This window comes from Meriones unguiculatus, chromosome 1 (assembly GCF_030254825.1).
Source record: "Meriones unguiculatus strain TT.TT164.6M chromosome 1, Bangor_MerUng_6.1, whole genome shotgun sequence".
Classification (NCBI taxonomy): Eukaryota; Metazoa; Chordata; class Mammalia; order Rodentia; family Muridae; genus Meriones; species Meriones unguiculatus.
The window spans coordinates 18,351,790-18,370,409 of record NC_083349.1 but is presented as its reverse complement, the minus strand read 5'-3'; the positions used below and the strand labels follow the sequence as shown (position 1 = coordinate 18,370,409).

Below are 18,620 nucleotides of genomic sequence, written 5' to 3'. Positions count from 1 at the left end.
TATTCTTTGCAGGAGCTCTAAGTTACAAACTTTCCCCAGTATGTAGACGCCAAGATTTTCTTAATAATCCCACATAATGAGCTTGCTGAATAAGCAGAGAACAAGGCACAAGATGGGAATGATACCCTATGTTCTAAAGGAGGTTGCAAGCCACATGGCCCTTGGAGCCTGCTGAGCTGTCCTGCACCAGGATGATGTAACAGTTGGCCCCTGTGAGATGACTAGGGGCTACCAAGACTTCCCTACTCATCATCTTAGAACTACAGTCTCCCCACATTCTCCCACAGCTTATGCTGCTCAGTGTTCTTGGACACTTCATCTTCTGTCTCTCTCAGAATAGTACCCACAGAATCGTATCACTAAACTTAACTTTACAGTGGAAAACCACAGCAAAAGTCAGTTGTTCCAGTGGCAGCTGACAGCCACTGCGAACAGTTATGGGTGTTCTAACAGGGGCTGTATACTCACTAAGAAATCCAAAGCAACTGGCTCAAATGCCAACAATCTTACCAGATCGATCTTCTGGGTCTTCCTCTTCAGACAGCCCCTCTACGTCCTCCTCATCTGTGCCATCTTCATGCTCACTGCCTGTATCATCTTCAGAGTCTCCACTGTGGCCACTGCTGCTTTCTTCTAGATCACAAGATTGAAAAGCATGGGAGGGCAGTGTCACAGAACAGTTCTGGGAATCCATGAGGAGCTACATGTATACTACCAGGCTACCAGGGCTGGTGTGGGCGGTCTAAAGAGGAATATGATGGGAAATCCATCTTCTTACTCTGCATTTATGCTGTTTGCATTAAAAGACAAAGTGGGGGTCTGGTGAGATGGCTCAGCGGGTAAGAAAACTATCTGCTCGTCCAGAGGTCCTGAGTTCTATTCCCAGCAACCATATAATGGCTCTCAACCATCTATATTGGGACCCGATACCCTCTTCTGGCATGTAGATAGAGCACTCACATACGTAAAATAAATAAATAAATCTTAAAAAAAAAAAAAAAAAAGACAAAGTGGCTTGAAATATAGCTCAGCTAGTAGAGTGTGTGTACCTACCATGAGCAAACACTGAGTTTACTGGGTATAGTGGTGCACATCAGTAATACCAGCAATTTGAAAGGTGAAGGCAGGAGTATTAGATGCTTAAGATCATCCTCAGCTGCACAAGTTAAAGGCTAGCATGGGATACGTGAAATGCAGTCAAGAACGAGCAACATCTAATCCTTTCAGTCTGGAAGTTTAGACAGGAGGACTACAGTTCAAGGCCAGCCTATGCTACATAGAAAGACCAAGACCGTGTTTCAATAAACAGTAAACAATAGAGTTCAGCAGTAGAGTCTTACCAAGCATGTACAAAGGCTTTAGGTTCCATCCCTCATACTCCCTCCCCACAAAAAAGACCAAACATAATGACATGTGATTATATTCTTAGCTACCACCTATTTGGGAGCTTGAGATGGGCAGATCACAAGACCCTAGAAGTTCAAAGACAGTCTGAACCAAAACGTGAGACAAGACAAAACAAAAACAGTAAACAGAAAACATAAAAAATACACTATTTTTTTTTTTTTTTTTAAGGTTTAAAGTGAAAGCTGACATTCAAGCTCCCAAGGGGAGCTAGAAACCTGGAGAAGGCACCAGGTGCTATTCCTTTGCAGACACCCTGGCAGCAGTGGGGTCTGGGGTGTCTTACCAGCATCACTGGCCAGGTCTGAGGGGCCTACTTGTAGGGGTCCATCTGGCCCAGGGCTGTGAGACACAAGATCATCCAAACTGTCGTCATCCATGGCTGCACATTGGACTTCAGCTCTGAAAGAGACCAGAACCAAATAACACCAAAATACAGAGGCCCCTCTACAAGGTGCCATTCCCAATAGGTAACCTCACTGGTGACATGAGTATTGCTATACACGTAGAATTTGAGCCATGAGACACAATGCACAGTATACTAGCCATAAAGCCATGTGCAAATATAAAATATTAACATCTTCATTAAAAGACAGTGACTTGTTTCCAGAACCATATGCAAAGCAGGGTCTTAAAGCTTAAGGAATAGCAATAATTTCACCCAAGAATTCCTAGAGAGTCCTAATACAGAGATGAACCAAATGGACATCTGAGCTGAGACAGAGCAGCACTTTTCAACTGAGAGCCGGTCATCAAAAGGACTCCAGTAATGAGTAGCCCATTTGCCTGCAACCACTAAGTAGGCATGTCACTCTTGGCCAATGCTGGCCTACTGGCCTCTGCTCAGCTGGCTACCATCAGAATATAAAGCTCAGATGAATTTCCTGGGGACTATGGCATTCCTGTGGACCAGGCTGAAAGGCAGAAGATGCTGGGCCGTCCCTCTCCTGACTTGTTAGCTCAGACACCTGCTAGTCCTCCCTTGCAAGCCACTGTAAGAAGAATGTGGAATAAGAGTTCAGATCTCTGAGTTCTAGGGCATCCTGCTCTATAGAGTGAGTTCCAGGACAGCCAGGGCTACACAGAGAAAGCCTGACTGGAAAAGACAGGGAGAGAGACAGACTCATAAATGTCACTGGGCATGACCTCCCTTCTGTACCAAGCTCTCAAACGTCAGTTCCCCAAATAAGAACCTATCCATATTCATGGTCTTTACTCATCAGTTTCATGCACCTCTTTTTCCAGTTACTTCCAGGGAGCACCTCTCACAAAAAATTCATTCAAGAACTCACCAGTCGGGGCTGGCGAGATGGCTCAGTGGTTAAGAGCACTGTCTGCTCTTCCAAAGGTCATGAGTTCAATTCCCAGCAACCACATGGTGGCTCACAACCATCTATAATGTAAACTGATTCCCTCTTCTGGCAGGTGTAAATGCAGATAGAACACTCATATAAATAAAATAAATAAATCTTAAAAAAAAAAAAAAAAAAAAAAGAACTCACCAGTCAAGCCTGTGGCACCATATGCTTCCCACCAAGCCTAGTGTTCACAGTTAGAACAAAACAAACAACAACGACAACAAAAAGAAGCTGAAAGGTAGGGCTCAGGATTGGGGGGAGGCCTCACTCCTAGATCCTACAGGTATAAGCTTGCTTGTCTCCATGAGCCTCAGGACAACACATAGGCTATATGCTCAAAGCCACAAGGGTGCAACCCTTCTCAAAGGGGTCAAAGGTCAGCAGAAGAGCTGATGCTCTCTAAGCAGTGGGGGCATGCTAACTTAAGGAATGTCAGTTGCCACACGAGGCTACTGCCTGAGAACAGTAAAGGGAGGAGAGTTCTGATAACCTATCTTACTTTTACCTGACGCTTGGTGAATTCAGCAAATTGGAAAGAAGTCCCGGCCACAACACCACCTCTGACACAAGAAAGCAGACTGAGATAAACAGATTAAGAGCAATGGCCCATCCATTCTCCTGTGGATGACACAGAGCATGGTCCCAGTTCTCAGAAGAGAGGACCCATAACTAACTCTGTGACCCTCCTGGTCTGTCACACAACTCTTGGCTTCTCTCAGTGCTGAGAGATGCCGCATGTTGTTTTCACTCAACATTTTTCCCAAAAGAATGAAAACAGAGTGGTCGATGGGGGAGAAGGGAGGAATGCTGAGCTGCAAGCCAAGCCCAATTTCAAAATCACAGGCTGCGCTTCCAGCCAGTGGCCAAAACGACATTCACCAGACAATGTTATTTTCTGTTGCAGAGTACTATTATGGCAGACAAGACGGGACAACAAGCGTCTCAAATGCAGAACAGAGGGCTCTGCCACTCTACAGAGATGAAACACTGACAAGTGACTTCACGTCTCTGAACTCTGACCGTAAAACCTCTACAGCGGTGCCGACTTGAGAGTGCAGCGAGGGCTCTTCGAACGAAGGAAAATGATAACCACGGACACCAACCACAATTTGGACAAGTGCAGATCGTGCCGACCCGGGCGAGAGACATCAAGACAAAAAACAAGGTAGCTAGGGGTCACACCTTTCTCATGCACCAGGCCAAGTCCCGGCACGACGTGGAGGTGGTGGCCACTTCCACGCCCAGGGGCCTCCGGCCGCAGCCGGATGTCCCTGGGGCTCGGCTCGAAGCCTCGGCTGCCCTCCCGTCCTCCGTACCGACCCACGGCCAGCGCGACGTAGGCCTAGCCCGCCCCGAAGGCCGCAGACAAAAGCGCACGGCCACCCTAGGTGGCCCGCGCGGCCGGACGCGACGGAGACACCGGGCCGGAGCGGCTACCGCACGTACCCAGGAACCTCGCGCCTCCCGGACGCTCCTAGATGATCCCGCCTCTGTCCGAACGCGACCGCAACTAGGCCGGACAGCCGCCGCCGCCGCGCGCTCCCCGACCCGGAAGTGCTCCCGCACTCTTCCGGAACTCTTTGCCCTGCCCGTTGGTGGAAACTACTGGAGCCAAAACGGGGAGGAACCCGTGACCGAGGATGTCGAGACATCGGAACGTGTCTTTCCAATAAGAACGGTGACTAGGCCAGGAGTCCTTTCAGAGGATGGCGATGTCTTACAGGACATGTGCTGTCCGAGCTCTCATCACAACAGTGGACCAGGCTGTGGCCTCCACCCCCGTGCAGTTGGTACAGTCCGACTACCCATCAGCCGCCGGGATGAATAGGAGCGCCACCAGGACCACGCCCCCGACCGTCTCCGCCCCCAATTGTCCCCGCCCTCCCGTGAGCGCCACCTCTTGGCGGCAGTGCTTAGCTGCACGAACCGTGGGGCTTCCGGTTCCCTTCCAGGAGTTTGGAGGAGGGAGCCTGTATATGCAGTCCCCTCCGATGCCTTCGGCCCAGTGAGGGGAGTCACAGTAAATCGTGTACACTGTACAGAACTTAACTATATGGTACAGATAATTAATAGATGTAATGGTATTAGAGGTGCCACTCCGTGGTAGAACACTTTCTTGCCTAGCATGCATAAGGCCCTCTTGAGAGGGGAGAAAGTATGGAGTATAGTAGGATTAGGGGCAGAAATACGGGAGGACTGGCGAGTGTCAAGAAATCGATAAGGAGGACCATGGAGCTGAAGGGAAAAATCAGACCACAAAAATGAGACTTACCTAGAGGCTGAGGGGCTCATAAGGCAATGGGTGCTGACCAAGTGGCAATACTGGCTCACTGGACTCCACTGTCCATTTGGTGGCCCAGGGACCACTGAGGCTCAGAAGGATGGTCTTTAATAGAAATAGAAGACAGAGACTGGATTTTCTGAGAAGGTGGATGGGAATGGGCAGGGGATAGGAGAAAGGAAAAATACGAAGATGGGAAGGTAGGAGTCTAGTTGGAAGGGGAAAAGCTCGGGTTTTCCACAGCAGAAGGACAAAAGGGTGCCTTGGAGATAAAGATGTGGTGGTGGGGACCAGCATCTGAACCTCCAACCTCCAGTGCTAAGAAGTCCAGATTCTGCAAAGGAATTCAAGGGTGAGGGGCTAAAGAGAACAAGAAAGGGAGAAGCAAGCACATTAAGAAGGGACCTGGGGGCCCAAGCATTATGGCATAAATCTCAGGCAGAGAAAGGTGGACCTCTGTATACCTAGTAAGTTCCAGGACAGCCCCGGCTATAAAGAAAATCCTCTAAGAAAGAGCAAGAGAGAAAGGAACATAGGGGAGGGGGTTATGCTGGTAAGGTGCTGGACTAGCATGCTCAGAGTCACAGGTTAATCCCCAGCACAAAATAAATTAGGTGTGGTGGTATGTGCCTGTGATACCAACACTTGGGAAGTATCAGCAAGAAGATCAAGTCCAGGGTCATACTTGGATACAGAGGGAGTTCGAAAGTGGCCTAGGCTACATGAGATTCTAACTCAGAAAAGATGGTGCTGGAAGTAAAGTAGGGGCTACTGAGGCTCTGATAGCATCAGCCCTGTCAAGGGGCAGATGCTGTCTGGAGAAAGTATAGAGAAACTAGGAAGACTGAACAGGCAAAGCCAGCATAGTCACTGTTTGCAAATTTGCTGGGACAGGAGAGATGTAGAAGTAATTTAGAAGAGGTAATTCATAGGAGTTTAAAATGGGAGAAATATCAAAATTGCTACTGGCTGGGGCTAGAGGGATGGCTCAATGGTTGCTGCTCTTCCAGACGACTAGAGTTCAATCCCCAGCAACCACATGGTGGCTCATAACCCCTTCAATTCCAACTCCAAGAGATTCAATGCCTCTAGCCTGGAAGGACACCTGGACTCATGTATATACCCACATACAAACACACACAACTATAAATAACTAAAGATAATAAATTAAAGATGTTGCTGCTACTGGCTGGATGCAAGGGAGAAAGGATGGTGTCAGAGAGGGTTACTTTGGGACATGTCTTCTCCTTTCTGTGGGCCATCCAGTTGCATTCAGATGGAGGAAGACATGGACTCAGGTACTATTAACTATCAGTTGTGTAACTTCAGGTGAGTTTTTCCCCCTGTTTGTGTCTTAGTGTCCTTTGCTGTAAGATAGAGATGGATGGAGCCTTAACCCCACAACTTGAGAGGTAGAGGCAAGCAGATCTCTCTGAGTTCAAGGCCAGCCTGGTCTACAAAGTGAGTCCAGGACAGCCAGGGCTATACAGAGAAACCCTGTCTTAAAAAAGAAAAAGAAAAAGAAAGGTATTGATCATACTTGCTGCAGAGGCCACTGTGAGGACTAGTTGGGCAAATACAGGGAGGAAGCATTTTTTGGGGTCCAGCATTACTTGAAAAAGGGTCTGGGAGGGCTGGAGAGATGGCTCAGCGGTTAAGTGCACTATCTGGTCTTCCAGAGATCCTGAGTTCAATCCCAGCAACCACATGGTGGCTCACAACCATCTATACTGGGATCTGATGCCCTCTTCTGGCATGCAGGTGTACATGAAGACAGAGCACTCATGTACATAAAATAAATAAATAAATCTTTAAAAAAAAAAAAAGGGTCTGGGAGACCACCCTGACTCTGAAACAAATACCTCTTTCTCTCCCCCAGCTTGGATCTCTGCATATATTAGTCCATCTGTACAAACATTACCTACCTGGTGAAGACCATCGGACTCAGGAGCACCTGTAAACATCCACTGACTCTCCTAGGAAGGAAAGAGACAGGTAGCCTATGAAAAACCTGAAGGCCCCTTAGACAAGAGCCAGCCCCTTTTACCTATCTTTCTCTGCAGCTGCCTTTATTGGGGGAGGAAGCTCCTAAAAAAGAAAAGCTGTTATAATAAACAAATGCAACCACAGTGATACATAAAGAACTCTTCCTCAGCATCTTCGAGCAGTACACAACCATGCCAGCCTATGCTTATCAAATTTGGGAAGTGAGGTGTCTGCAGGGAGCTGCCCATTGCCAAACCAGGCCAAACCCAGAATAGGTAGTAACCTCTTTTGTTTGTTTTGAAGCATGGTCTCTTGTAGTCCAAGCTGGCCTTAAACATGCTATGTAGCCAGGGCTAGCTTTGAACTCCTCACCTTGCAAAGTGCTGGTAACACAGGTATGGACTAAACATGTCTAGCAGCAGTACTTCTTGAAAACATAGACACATATCTCTACATCCCATCTGCTGATGCATCCCCCCCAAAAAAAAACAAAACAAAACAAACAACTAGTGATATGAAACAACTTCTAACCTGTCCCCAGACACATTGGTGGGCAGCATAGAAAACTATCATACACACCCCACCCTCACATCAATGCTATAACGTCTCATGAATACTAATGAGTTGCCTACTGGCCACTTCTCAGATAGTCCTCCTAGTGTCCACACATGAATGCAATCTGCTCACATAGGCTTACACCGGAAGGTGCCTACTGGATTCAGAATGTGTGCTGGCATACACTGCTCCTATCTCATGCTCCTATCTCACGAATAGGCAGACATAGAAATGGCATGCATGTTTTTGGCAAGCATGGAAGGGTGTAAGTAGGCTGGGTGTTCCCTCTTCTTCCAGCCTCTCCCAGAGGGTTTAGTTCTCTCCCTTGTCATCTGAACAGCAAACAATACAGAGCCGGGTGAACACTGAGCCTAGTCCTTTGCCTTCTGCCCTCCCTGATGCCTAGCAACAAGAATGCTGAACAGCACCAGCACTCAGGAGGCAGAGGCAGGCAAAGCTTTGTGAGTTTGAGGCCAGCCTGGTCTACAGAGTGAGTTCCAGTATAGTCAGGGCTACACAGAGAAACCCTATCTTAAAAAAAAAAAATGCAGAACAGTCAAGGGATTCCCAAAAGAGGCTGAAGCAAGGGCAGTAATGAGGGTGATTTGGATAAGAACAAGGGAGTTGAAACTCCCAGAGATTCCCAGAGGCAGAGGAAGACAGATCTCTGTGAATTTGAGGGCAGCCTGGTCTACTCTATGAAGCTAGTCCAAGACAGCCAAGAAACCCCATCTTTTTTTTTTTTTTTTTAGTATGTTTCTGCTCACCAGAAAAGGGCATCAGATCTCATTGTAGACAGTTGGGAGCCACCATGTGGTTGCTGGGAATTGAACTTTGGACCTCTGAAAGAGCAGCCAGTGCTCTTAACCTCTGAGCCATCTCTCCAGCCCAAGAAACCCTATCTCAAAAACCAAAAAAAAAAAAAAAAAAAACAAACAAACAAAAACCAAACCAAAGACAAAAACAAAAACAACCTCCCAGAGTGGAAACAAGGGGTTTCCTCTTCAGACCAGGCAAGACAGTTGTTTGTTGTATTCTTTGACTACAAATTGGGTAGGTTAAAGGAGCAGAATTTATTCTTTCATTATTCTGGGTGCAAGATGTCAGAGCTGTTCAAGACAGGCCAACAGGGTCATGCTTTCTACATAGGTGTGGGAAAATCTTTCCTGCCTTTCTCATTTGGGGTCTCCAGGCTTCTCTTGGCTTTGTCAGCATTATACTTCCTCATGGACGTTTTCATCTATGTCTGTGTTCCTTCTATTGTCCTAAGGATACAGTCCTTAGATTTGGGGCCTCCAAGTTAATTTATAATGGTGGCAAAATTCCATTATTGTCTAGCATGCTGGAGTATACATATGTGTGTGTGTGTGTGTGCATGTATTTTGCCTTCAAGTTTGTCTGTGTACCATGTGCATGCAGGATACCCACAGAAGCCAGAAGAGTGCACTGAACCCCCTAATATTGGAGTTACAATTCTGAGTCACTGTGTGAATGCTGGAAATTAAATCCAGGTCCTCTTAAGAGCAGCAAGTGCTCTCAACCGCTGAGCCCCAAGTACACACATTTAATTCTACAACTTGAGAGTGGATCTCTGTGAGTTTGAGGACTGCTAGTCTACAGGGCGAGTTCCAGGACAGCCAGGTACAATGAGACCCTGTCTAAAACTAATAATAAAATCAGAGGGAAAGTGTTTCTCTTAATCATCTACAAAGACACCCCTACCCACCCATACTTCTTTGGTAAGTCACTGTTATAGGCCATAATAGGGTTTGGACATGCATTTTCTGTGGTACCATATACCCACCATACAGGATAGTAAGGACTACATTTCAGATGGGACATTTCTGAGGCACATCCTGGCAAAGCCAGGAAAGAATTAAGCTTCTCCCTATCTTTCCCTAATCCCTGACATCTTTCCTCTGAACCTAGGCCTTGCCCTCAAGATGTGAACCTTTTCAGGATTCCCAACAACTCCTTCAGGATCCACATGATCCAAGCTTGCTGAGCCCCCTACCTCCCCCAAGGATGGACTGAAACTTGCATTATAGCCTCCTGCTTCTGCCTGTGATCAAGGTTACAGGGGTGTAATCTCTGTGCTGGCTAGCAGGGCTGCCTCCCCACATCCAGCCTGATCCTTCAATTTCTGACCCTCTGTGGAAACTGAGTCAGCTCCTGGATTCTCTGTGTTACATCCCTGGATGGCCACAATGCGCAACATTCTGGCTCCAAACCCTTGAGGTCTCGGCTGGGTCAGATACCTCTCTGGTAGGACCTTCATACTTAGCTGCCTAGGCTGGGTTTCTGGCAGCTGTCAGGCTCCTGCCTAGACTTTATAAGATTAAGGATATAGAGAGGCCAAAGAAGCAGGGAGAAAACAAACAAACAAACAAAAAACCGCAGGTCAGAGGATTAAAGGGCAGGAAGCTAAGCTGAGGAGGCTGGCCCCTGAGCCAAGGACCAAGGTATCTGTGGTGGACAAAGGGACTGTTTTGGAGTTGCCTGGAGCAAGGAAAGGTTGTTGTTCTGGGAGGATATTTCTGAGGATAGTGTGAAAGATTGGTTGAGGTAGACAGGGAAGGGAAAAGAATAAAAGGATTCTGCCTCAGAAGCAAGAGTAGCTGCCACATCTTCGTGGATAATTATGAGCTAAACGCCCTATGCTTCCACCACAGGAACAACCTGGGGTGAGGGAGGTGTGTAGGGAGGGAAGCAAGCCTCTTCTGCCTGCACTTCTACCCCACTCCTTTGGCTCTCCTAGGAGTACAGTAACTGTCCCTGCTTATCCTAAGGAAGGTGACAGTTCCCCCAGTAGGCACTTTCGCCTATTTTTCAAAGCCCTCTGAGAGTCCAGCGCTTAAGCGGCAAAGGCAAACCTCACGGTAGAGACGGGAGTCCCCTGGGGCAGACCCTTAGGATCTCCAGGCAAGTCAGACTGAGACGTTCCCCCCACCCCCCCACCCCCAGCCAGATGGACCCATATCTTTGAGGATCTACAGGCCCTGGAGAAAGGCAGTGGCGTACGTGCCTCCTGAGGGAATGGTGTCCCTGGCCATCCAGGCCACTCCTGGGTCACTGCCAGGACTACGTGCGCCCGGAGTGTTGCGAGTTTCCAAAGAGGGGCGGTTCTTCGACTGGGCGGGGGAACAAACCAGCCCGCCTTAACGTCGGTCTAGGAGGCGGGGCGGCTTCTTTGCCTCAAAGGGGCCCCCTTGTCTAGCTGTCTCATCCCGCTGGGCTGGTAAAGCACTCTTCTGTTAAGGGAGCGGTCCCAGCTCCAGGTCCAGATGCCGTGAGCCCGGGCCGTACCAACGCTCGGGAGAAGGAGGACACGCATTGGACTGTACCAACGTCCAGTCCAGGGGAGACACCGTCCGGCGAGGCCGACCCGAAAGCCCCGCCCAGCAGGTGGCCGCCCCTCCCCAAGCCGACGTGCAGAAAGGAACGCGCCGGCCTCGCCCGCGAAGGGCTGCGCGGCCGTGGGCGGGGCGTGCTGCCTCCCCTCGTGCTCAGTGGCTGCAGCCTTGCAGGGTGGGCCCTACTCGACCGCCCATTGGCTGCGAGATAGATTATTTGCATATGGGGCGGGATAACTGGACCCGATTGGGGCCCGACTTGGGTGTGAGAGTGGCCGCCGCCGCCACTGAAGTTGGTCCAAGAGCTGGCGATGGCTCTGCTCCGGGGTCGCAGGTGAAACAGGAGGGTTATGAGGTTGGCGGATGGCGGAGCACCTTCGAGGCTGCCCTTCCCAGTGGGATTTGGGGATTGGGCGGGACAAGAGAGGAGTGGCTCTGTTGCCTAAGTTGGAGGGGACGGGGGCGGGGACGGAGAGGGCGACCCTCCACTTGCCCGCCCGCCGGGGCAGTCCCTCCAGGCTCAGGACAGCCACTGCCCACCGCACACTGCGTTGCTCCGGACCCACTGTGCGTGTGACAGCGGCTGATCTGTTTCTGGGCAGCGCGAACCCCTGGCCCTTCAGGGACCCGGGTCTGGGAGGCGGGCAGGCGGCCACTCTGGGGCGGAGGAAGGGCACCTGGGTTCAGAGAGGCAGGGTAGCAGGCCACTAGAACACTGCACCTACAGACAAGCCTGCATGTGTGAGCCCAGCTGAGACACGTTGAGCTGGGGGCACACTGGGTGCTTCTTTGCCCTTCACCTGTGCAACTGAGGTTGGGCCAGATACCCTCTTGAGGGGAACTTTCTTCTTATGTGTATTAGGGCTCCAGGCAAGCGGTCCCCGGAACGGCCACTGTCGAAATCATCAAGCCCAGGGAATCTCTGGGCAGGCAGAGGTGTGAACGTCGGCCAACAGGACCAGAGCCTACAGGACCCACCTCCTGAGGGCCACCTCTGGAACCTCCTCCAGGAAGGCAGCGGCAGCTTGAGTGCTTTTGCCTGTTTTTGCCACTTTCAGTGAGGGAGTCAGTGCCATGGATCTCTGTGGGCTCCTGGGACAGCCCTCTCCCAGGGACACTCCTGCTAGGTATGCTAGCAAAATATCTCAAGCCCACCTGAAAGTGGAAAAGGGTACCCAGGGAAGCTGTAGGCTACCGGGCCAGGACATCTGTAGCCAGTCCAGTCCTGGAGATGGAAGGGCAGGCTTAGTGCAGACCTCTCTAGATTGACACTAGTCTTCGAAGGAAACCCTGTTTTGTCACCATGGTGGCATCAGACTCAGTGTTCTGCACATGGGAAGGCTTATGTGGTCTCTTCGAGACTGCAAAGCTGACTCTCATTGCTGGACAGCTACTTCCTGGGGAGATCCTTTGAACTAGGGTTCTTTCTTCCACTTCTGTGCTGGAAATGAACAAAGCCACTGAGACTAGGAGGGGCCCTAGCAGAGCCTGGCCCTGACCTCTGGATGGATTGCCCACCCCATACTGATAGCTGGCAAGGTCCTAACATCACCTGTGTAGGGTAGCTCACTTAGCCAGGTCCTGCCCTGCCACGGACCAGACGTGTGAACAGCTTGTCTGTTCCTCACCTTAGCATGTTTTACACCATTGTTTGTTTCCAATGTAAAGTTGTAAATTCCAAAGTAAACTTTCCGTTAACTCAAATCAAGTTTTGCCTGGTGGTTCAAAGCAGTCTAACAACTCTTTGGAGTTATGGGAGTCTATCCACTTGAAACAGCTATTGAGGAGCAGAGCTCTACCAGCTTTTCCCCTCAAAGCACAGTGGCCACCCGAAGAACAGGACTTAGGTTCTTCAGTGCCACCAGCGATAGCATACTACAGACTGGACCTGGCCTGGGCGGGGGCCTCAGGAGAAAAGATGCTTTTCTAGATACAGCATGTGAAAGACTCAACTGGGGAGGCCACAACCCAGCTCCCTGTGTGGGGTGGTCCCTGGGTGGAACCTAGCATTGCATCCACTAGTCTGTGTGCTTAGCTTGGGGAGATGACCCACAATGGGCTTAAGACCAGTGCCAAGATTCTCCAATCTCAGTGTGGGTAGGGCTTCAGGTGTGTGTGTGTTGGGGGGGAAGGATCAGGTTCCTCAGACCCCTGTCTTCCCACCTAGAATGCAGCCCTAGTGGCTTTTGCACTCTAGGATCCACTCCATGTGACCTTTTGCTTGCCCCTGGCTGTCTGGACCCACAGGTCAGGCAGGTCTAGACTACAGCGGGCTCAGGCTGGAATGCAGACAAGAACAGTCTGCTGGAAGTTCTGGCTTGCTGACACCAGGTCAGGAGCCTCCCTCTGCTGCCTGGCCTCTCCCCTTCCCTGTTTCCTGCTTCAGGCAAGAATATGGTAAGCTGGGCGATGGTGGTAGACATCTTTAAGCCCAGCACTGGGGAAACAGAGGCAGTTGGATCTCTGAGCTACAGGACAACCTGGGCTACACAGAGAAACCTTGTCTTGAGAGCGAAAAAAAGAAAAGAATATTGTCTTTCTTGCTCCTTACAGGAGTGAGCTCCTGGTGGCCCTGGCCACTGAGCAGCTGTCATGGAGCAGCTCACATGGATGGCTTCCTTGCTCATCCATCACAGGATTCCCATGTCCCCTTTCAGTCTGCTCCAGAAGAAATGGAGAGCAATGAGCCTAGCTCAGGAGCCAGCTCGAAAGAAAGCCGAGCCCATCCCAAACGTCCTCTTTAATAGGGTGTAAAGACACTCATAATCTATGGTGTTCCCATCTTGACACCCAATCTACCCATGGTTCTGATCCTCATGAAAATCTCCAGCCCAAGGAGCTCAGAACATGTGGCCTGCTGGGGTAACTAGGATTTTGGAAGAGGTCACTATCTGCTCAAGAGCCAGAGTAGTAGTTGAACTGGACTATGGAAGCATCCGTGCCCCAGTGTCAGAGCTGGAGGCCCACAAACAGGCTTTCCACTCACTCTAGGAGGAGAGGGACAGCCCTACCCATTCAATGCCCATTTCTACCCTGGGGCTGGCAGAGTTTTCTAGGGAAAACTCCCTGGGCCTGGCCAACCCAGAAGTCACAGACTTGACCCAGGAGTCCAGGACTCGCCCCCACAAGTTCTCAGCAAACCTGACAGGCGGGTCTAGCTTGTCCTGGCTTCCTTAGTTCCTGCTGCTGGTGGCATACAGGCCAAACAAGGAAAGCCAGGGAAGAAGGGTCCAGATAAAAATCCAGGCCAGGGCTGAGGTGGTAAGCCTCACCAGGCTAGGGGTTACAAATAAATAACCCTAGGAACAGTCATGACATGGGGTCCTGAGAGCCTACAGTGCTTTCTTAAAAACCCAGCAGTGGCCACCATGTGGGCTTCAAGCTCTGGACTGCAGACACTGCTCAGTAGTATAGCTTCAGAACACACTCAAGTACCTTTAAAAGGCAGTTTATTGAGGTTTGTCAGGGCAAAGAAGGCAGCGCATGGCACACACCCACAGGATGAATATACTGTCCACACTTCTCTCTCCTCCAATAAGGAGTAGTGGCCTTTGGGGCCTGCTAAGTTCTGAACTGTGCCCATTTGCTTCTTCAGGGACCTTGGGAGACTTGGAAACAAAACTATAACATGTTGCCAGCACTCCTGTGCCCTGAATCAGAAACCCAAGGACACCATAGCTTTCCCAGCTTTAGGGAAAAAAAATCCTGTGATTACATTCCCCCACTGTCCAGGTGGCTCATCCCAGCTGTGCTTGCTCATCTGTCCTCAGTGACCCCTACTTGCGTAGGAACTGCTACCTCCAGGAGCTCTGCCTCACTGGGGGAACTGCAAGAAAGACACAGGTTGAATGGGCTGAGACCAGAGCTGGGCTCTTCCCATGGATCAGGGGTAGGAGTAGGGAGAGAAACACACCTTCAGGACTCAGGCTGGCCACTAGGATATGGCTCTGGGGGACTCCCTGGAGGTTCTCTTCTCTAGCTGGAGGCAGAAGGTCCTGTGGGGAAAGAAGGTCAGCTGAGAACTAGGGTAGCGCCCCCACCATCACCTCTCCCCGGAACTACTCTGACCTGGGTGCTAGGGCTGGTTCTGTCCAGCTGTGGAGGCGATGGCAATGCAGCCCCTGTCTGCTGGATAAACTGTTGCAGGTTGCACTGACGAAGTTCCCTGTTCAGCTCCTCCAGCTCCTGAGCCTGGGCCTGGGGTACACAGGACCTTCAGGAACAGGGCCGTGACCTTCTTTCCCACATACAACATGCTCCCCGGTCTGATTCTATATCAGACCCCTGAACTGCCTGTGCAGCAGGTGAAGAGTTGACAACTGGCTGTGTAGCGGGTAGGGAGTTGGGGGGTCTAGATCTGGGCTCACCTGGAGAGCATGCTCAGCAGCCTCTAGAGCCTGGCTCACCAGGGCCAAGGTACCCTGCATCTCCACACTGTGCCGCTCCTGGATGGCCAGGTCCTGGCGCAGGCGCTCAGCAGCAGAGGCGGTAGCTGACGGAGGACCAGGGGCTTCAGCAGCCAGTCGAAGCTCTGCCTCCAGGGCACAGGCCTGGGCATCTAGGGCCTCCAGCCGGGCAGCATGCTCGGCAGTGGCTGCACTCAGCGCTTGTAGGCGTGCCTGTCCCTCACGCTCCCTGGCTTGTTCTCGTTGCAGCTCCTGCTCCCAGAAGGCCTCATGGCCCAACTCCTCAGCATTCCTCTGTACCCTGAGTTCTAGGCCCTGCAGGTCTGCAAGGCATTCTGGTGTGGGTCCTACTAGGGCTACAGGCTCAGGGGAAGAGGGGCTGGGAACCAGCTTGGTACATCCTAGGTTGAAGGTCAGTGCTTTGCGTGGTTCACGGCCTGGTTTTGCCCATGGCTTTGGAGGAAGGCTGGCACGAATTGGGCATCGTTCTGGGGGTGGACAGTTGTCTGAGGAGGGTCTCCCAGACAGGCTGGGCCCTGTCCGCCTCAGGACAAACTGGACATCACTGGCAAACTGTCCACAGGTGGCCTGGGCCCCCACTGGACACTCCTGTGGCAGCAGCTGTCGTTCCTTCTCTCTAAGACGCTGCACAAGGACAAAGCGACCTGTCTGGCCTGTGGAGGAAAGACAGGGTCAGCCTATGTCCCCCTTCCCTCCATCTACCTAGCTTCAGGAATAGAGCAGTCAAAGGGTGGAGTCAACACCACCCTTCTTGGGAGAGAAGATGCCGCTGGAGTACAGCCCCACCAGTTTGGCTTCTCTGTCCCCAGAGAACTCACCTATAGCTTGGGCTAGCGCGATGACCACTTCTTGGCAGGTGGTCTGTTCTGAGACCCCACACACCACCCGCTGGATGCCATCCACCCATACTTTCAGCTCCATGGCCACAAGCTCCAAGACCATACCTGTCCTGTGGGGAGGGGACAGGCCATAAGATCAGGGCAGGACTGCCTCCACCATAGCCTAGCCTTCTTCTTCTCTTGGCTTGCCAAAACAACTGGCTCAGGACTGTGGCCCTTCAGTCCTGCCCCCTGTGCCCAGCCCCGCCCGCAGGCCACACATTCCTAGAGTGGCTGGAGAACTAGTTTGGCTCTCTTGAGCATTTTCAGGCGTCCCCTCCTTCACCAACCTCCTCTTTCCCCATCCACTCCACTCCAGGAACAGGGCTAATCATTAACTAGGTCCAGGTTTTCCTGTCCCCTGGTAGCTTGGCTCAAAGGCCACTACCTTTTTCACGCAGGCAGCCGTCCCCAGGCACCTAACAGGGACCATACGCAAGTACGACGCCGTCCACAGTCATGGGAACGACCCCAGGGAGAGAACAGTCTTGGGCCCGGGAGGAGCTCAGAGTCACAACCCAGACATCTCCAAACCGACCCCAGACCTGAGCAGACCCCCGTCAGTTCCCGGTCCGCCTGTAGAATCCCTCCCGTCCAGCCAGTGCTCCGGTGGTCCCGCCCCGCTGGGGGCACAGCCCGCCTCACTGCTGATCTCCGGCCGCGCGGGATCCAGACGTCCCACTCCGCAGCGGGCAGACGCAGGTGCAGCCCAGCCACCGCGCGCCCCTTCGCCCAGATCCGCTTCAACTCGGTGGGAGCCGGCTCCCCGGTGCCGCGCCCAGTGCTCAGGAGGCTCGAGAGCCCGGCACAGCTCACCTGGGCGCTCGCCGGCCTCCGGGACTTGAGCGCTTCGGCGCCGCCTCAACCTGCCGTCCCAGCACTGCGGCGCGCCCAACCTCACGGTCTCATTGGCTTGGGGCCCTCAAGTCCCGCCCCATGGCACTCCATTAGTTCGGAGGCGTGTGCCTTCCGCCCCACATCCATTCCCATTGGCGGCCTTCCTTGCACCACGCCCCATTGGCTCGTTACTCGGTCCCGCCCTAGAGGCATCCAGGTGTGGGCGGGGCCATGAGTGGGTTGGGGCAGGACCCGGACGCCTAGGATGCTCACCGCTGGTCGTCAACGCGGAAGCGCGTCTGCAGCTGCGTTAGCTCTGGGCTGGTTTGCCCAGGTGAGGTGTGTTACCAGCTCCAGAAAGGACTTCCTTAGTAGACTTTCAGTGCGACTCATCTCCGCCCACCGAGAGGGCTTCTTACTGGAATCTTACAACCCTGACATGCACCCATATTCAACAGTCTTTTTCCCGTAACCAGACCGGTGGGCTAGGCCTCTTCAGCCCTGCTCCTTTAGGAGTCTGCGGCTGAGGACACCGGGAAGAGAGGCCGCATGAACGACCCCATCGCCACCGCCCGCTACGAGAAGGAGTAGTTTAGGGGCCAACTGATCCTGCAGCCTTGGTGGGGGAGGGTATCGTCTCTGAGAATTCCTGGGACAAAGACCTTGGGGTCTTTGTTTGAAGCGCCATTCTCTCCCCTCCCCCAATGAGCCCAGTGTCCTCCAGAGCAGCCCGTCTCTCCCTGAAGTGGGCCCCTGCTTCAATGTTTTCCCTGTTGTCCCGGTGGGCTAAATCAAGCCAGTCCAGCGCCTCCATGCGCCCTGCCCCAGTCACAGAGAGCTGTAGAAGGGGGTTCCCATGCCCTTGTGGCCATAAGGAAGCAGATTTGGAAGCATGAGGCTGTGGAAGAGACAAGGTAGAAGGAGCCTTTTGGGCCTCATTTCCTTTTTGAGATGGAAGCAATGTCTCCCAGGGTTCACTGCTGGAACCACCTTTGGGGAGAGCCTAGAGGTATGGAGATAGACACAGGAAGATAAGGCTTCCAAGGGTTAGGTAGATGGCTATCAGACACAGGCTCACTCGTTGGCTAGAGATAGCACAGCCACTTCAGGCTCTTATCACCATCCTCATCAGCCCCCCTAATCAGCTCATCTCCCTAGGACCATTTACCCACCCAAGACACCTACTCATCGAATTCACTCCTAGGACACCATTGTTTCCCAGCCTGTCACCACTGGCTAGGGATGGGTTCCAAGGTAGAGTTCCCTGGGCAGGGGCTTAGCTGGGTGGGTAGTAATCTTGCTCACCTATCCATACCACACTGACACAGAATGCACTCTTGACCCTGGGCTGCGTCTCCCTGGAGGCTTCTAGTAACAGACACCCTCCCCCCCCCCCCCCGGTGCAGAAATCCATGGCAACAGTATAGAATGCTTCCCTTCCTAGGCCTTCTGTGGTTTTAGGCCTCAGGTGAGCGTGGGGGTAAGTTCCTGGGCTGGAGGGACATGAGTAAGAGTTATAGGCAAAAGGTTAGCACCTCTGA

At 52.0% G+C, this 18,620-nt stretch overlaps 2 protein-coding genes and 1 long non-coding RNA gene across 12 annotated transcripts in view; 1 reads left to right on the top strand and 2 right to left on the bottom strand.

Annotated features, from left to right (window-relative positions):
- Window positions 1-4,339, bottom strand: part of Phrf1 (PHD and ring finger domains 1) — a 32,416-nt gene extending 28,077 nt beyond the window's left edge. For 3 of the 6 annotated variants that reach the window (XM_021646191.2, XM_021646194.2, XM_021646196.2), the window contains exons 1-3: window positions 4,209-4,339; window positions 1,691-1,806; window positions 511-633 (exon numbers count right to left, since the gene is read on the bottom strand). In XM_021646191.2, the coding sequence (XP_021501866.1) occupies window positions 511-633; window positions 1,691-1,784 (217 nt within the window). In that variant the 5' untranslated portion in view covers window positions 1,785-1,806; window positions 4,209-4,339. Of the gene's footprint in view, window positions 1-510; window positions 634-1,690; window positions 1,807-3,944; window positions 4,072-4,208 lie in introns of those variants that run through there. The other 3 variants (XM_021646193.2, XM_021646195.2, XM_021646192.2) reach the window with 2 other exon arrangements.
- Window positions 4,340-11,134: 6,795 nt separating this feature from the next.
- Window positions 11,135-12,641, top strand: LOC132653705 (uncharacterized). Its single transcript, XR_009591508.1, has 2 exons — window positions 11,135-11,271; window positions 11,800-12,641. It is a non-coding gene; the product is annotated as an uncharacterized LOC132653705 (long non-coding RNA).
- Window positions 12,642-14,369: 1,728 nt separating this feature from the next.
- On the bottom strand, window positions 14,370-17,176 carry Rassf7 (Ras association domain family member 7). Of its 5 annotated transcripts, none has more exons than XM_021646142.2 (6): window positions 17,059-17,176; window positions 16,183-16,313; window positions 15,305-16,017; window positions 15,006-15,134; window positions 14,851-14,932; window positions 14,370-14,763 (listed from the first exon to the last, which is right to left on the bottom strand). In XM_021646142.2, the coding sequence occupies exons 2-6, from the start codon at window positions 16,304-16,306 to the stop codon at window positions 14,732-14,734; spliced, it is 1,080 nt and encodes a 359-aa protein (XP_021501817.1). In that variant the 5' UTR covers window positions 16,307-16,313; window positions 17,059-17,176; the 3' UTR covers window positions 14,370-14,731. The 5 variants fall into 5 exon arrangements, with proteins under 5 accessions (XP_021501817.1, XP_021501814.1, XP_021501815.1 ...); XM_021646139.2 differs by lacking the exon at window positions 17,059-17,176 and adding an exon at window positions 16,631-17,052; XM_021646140.2 differs by lacking the exon at window positions 17,059-17,176 and adding an exon at window positions 16,788-17,052.
- Between the last annotated feature and the right edge of the window lie 1,444 nt (window positions 17,177-18,620).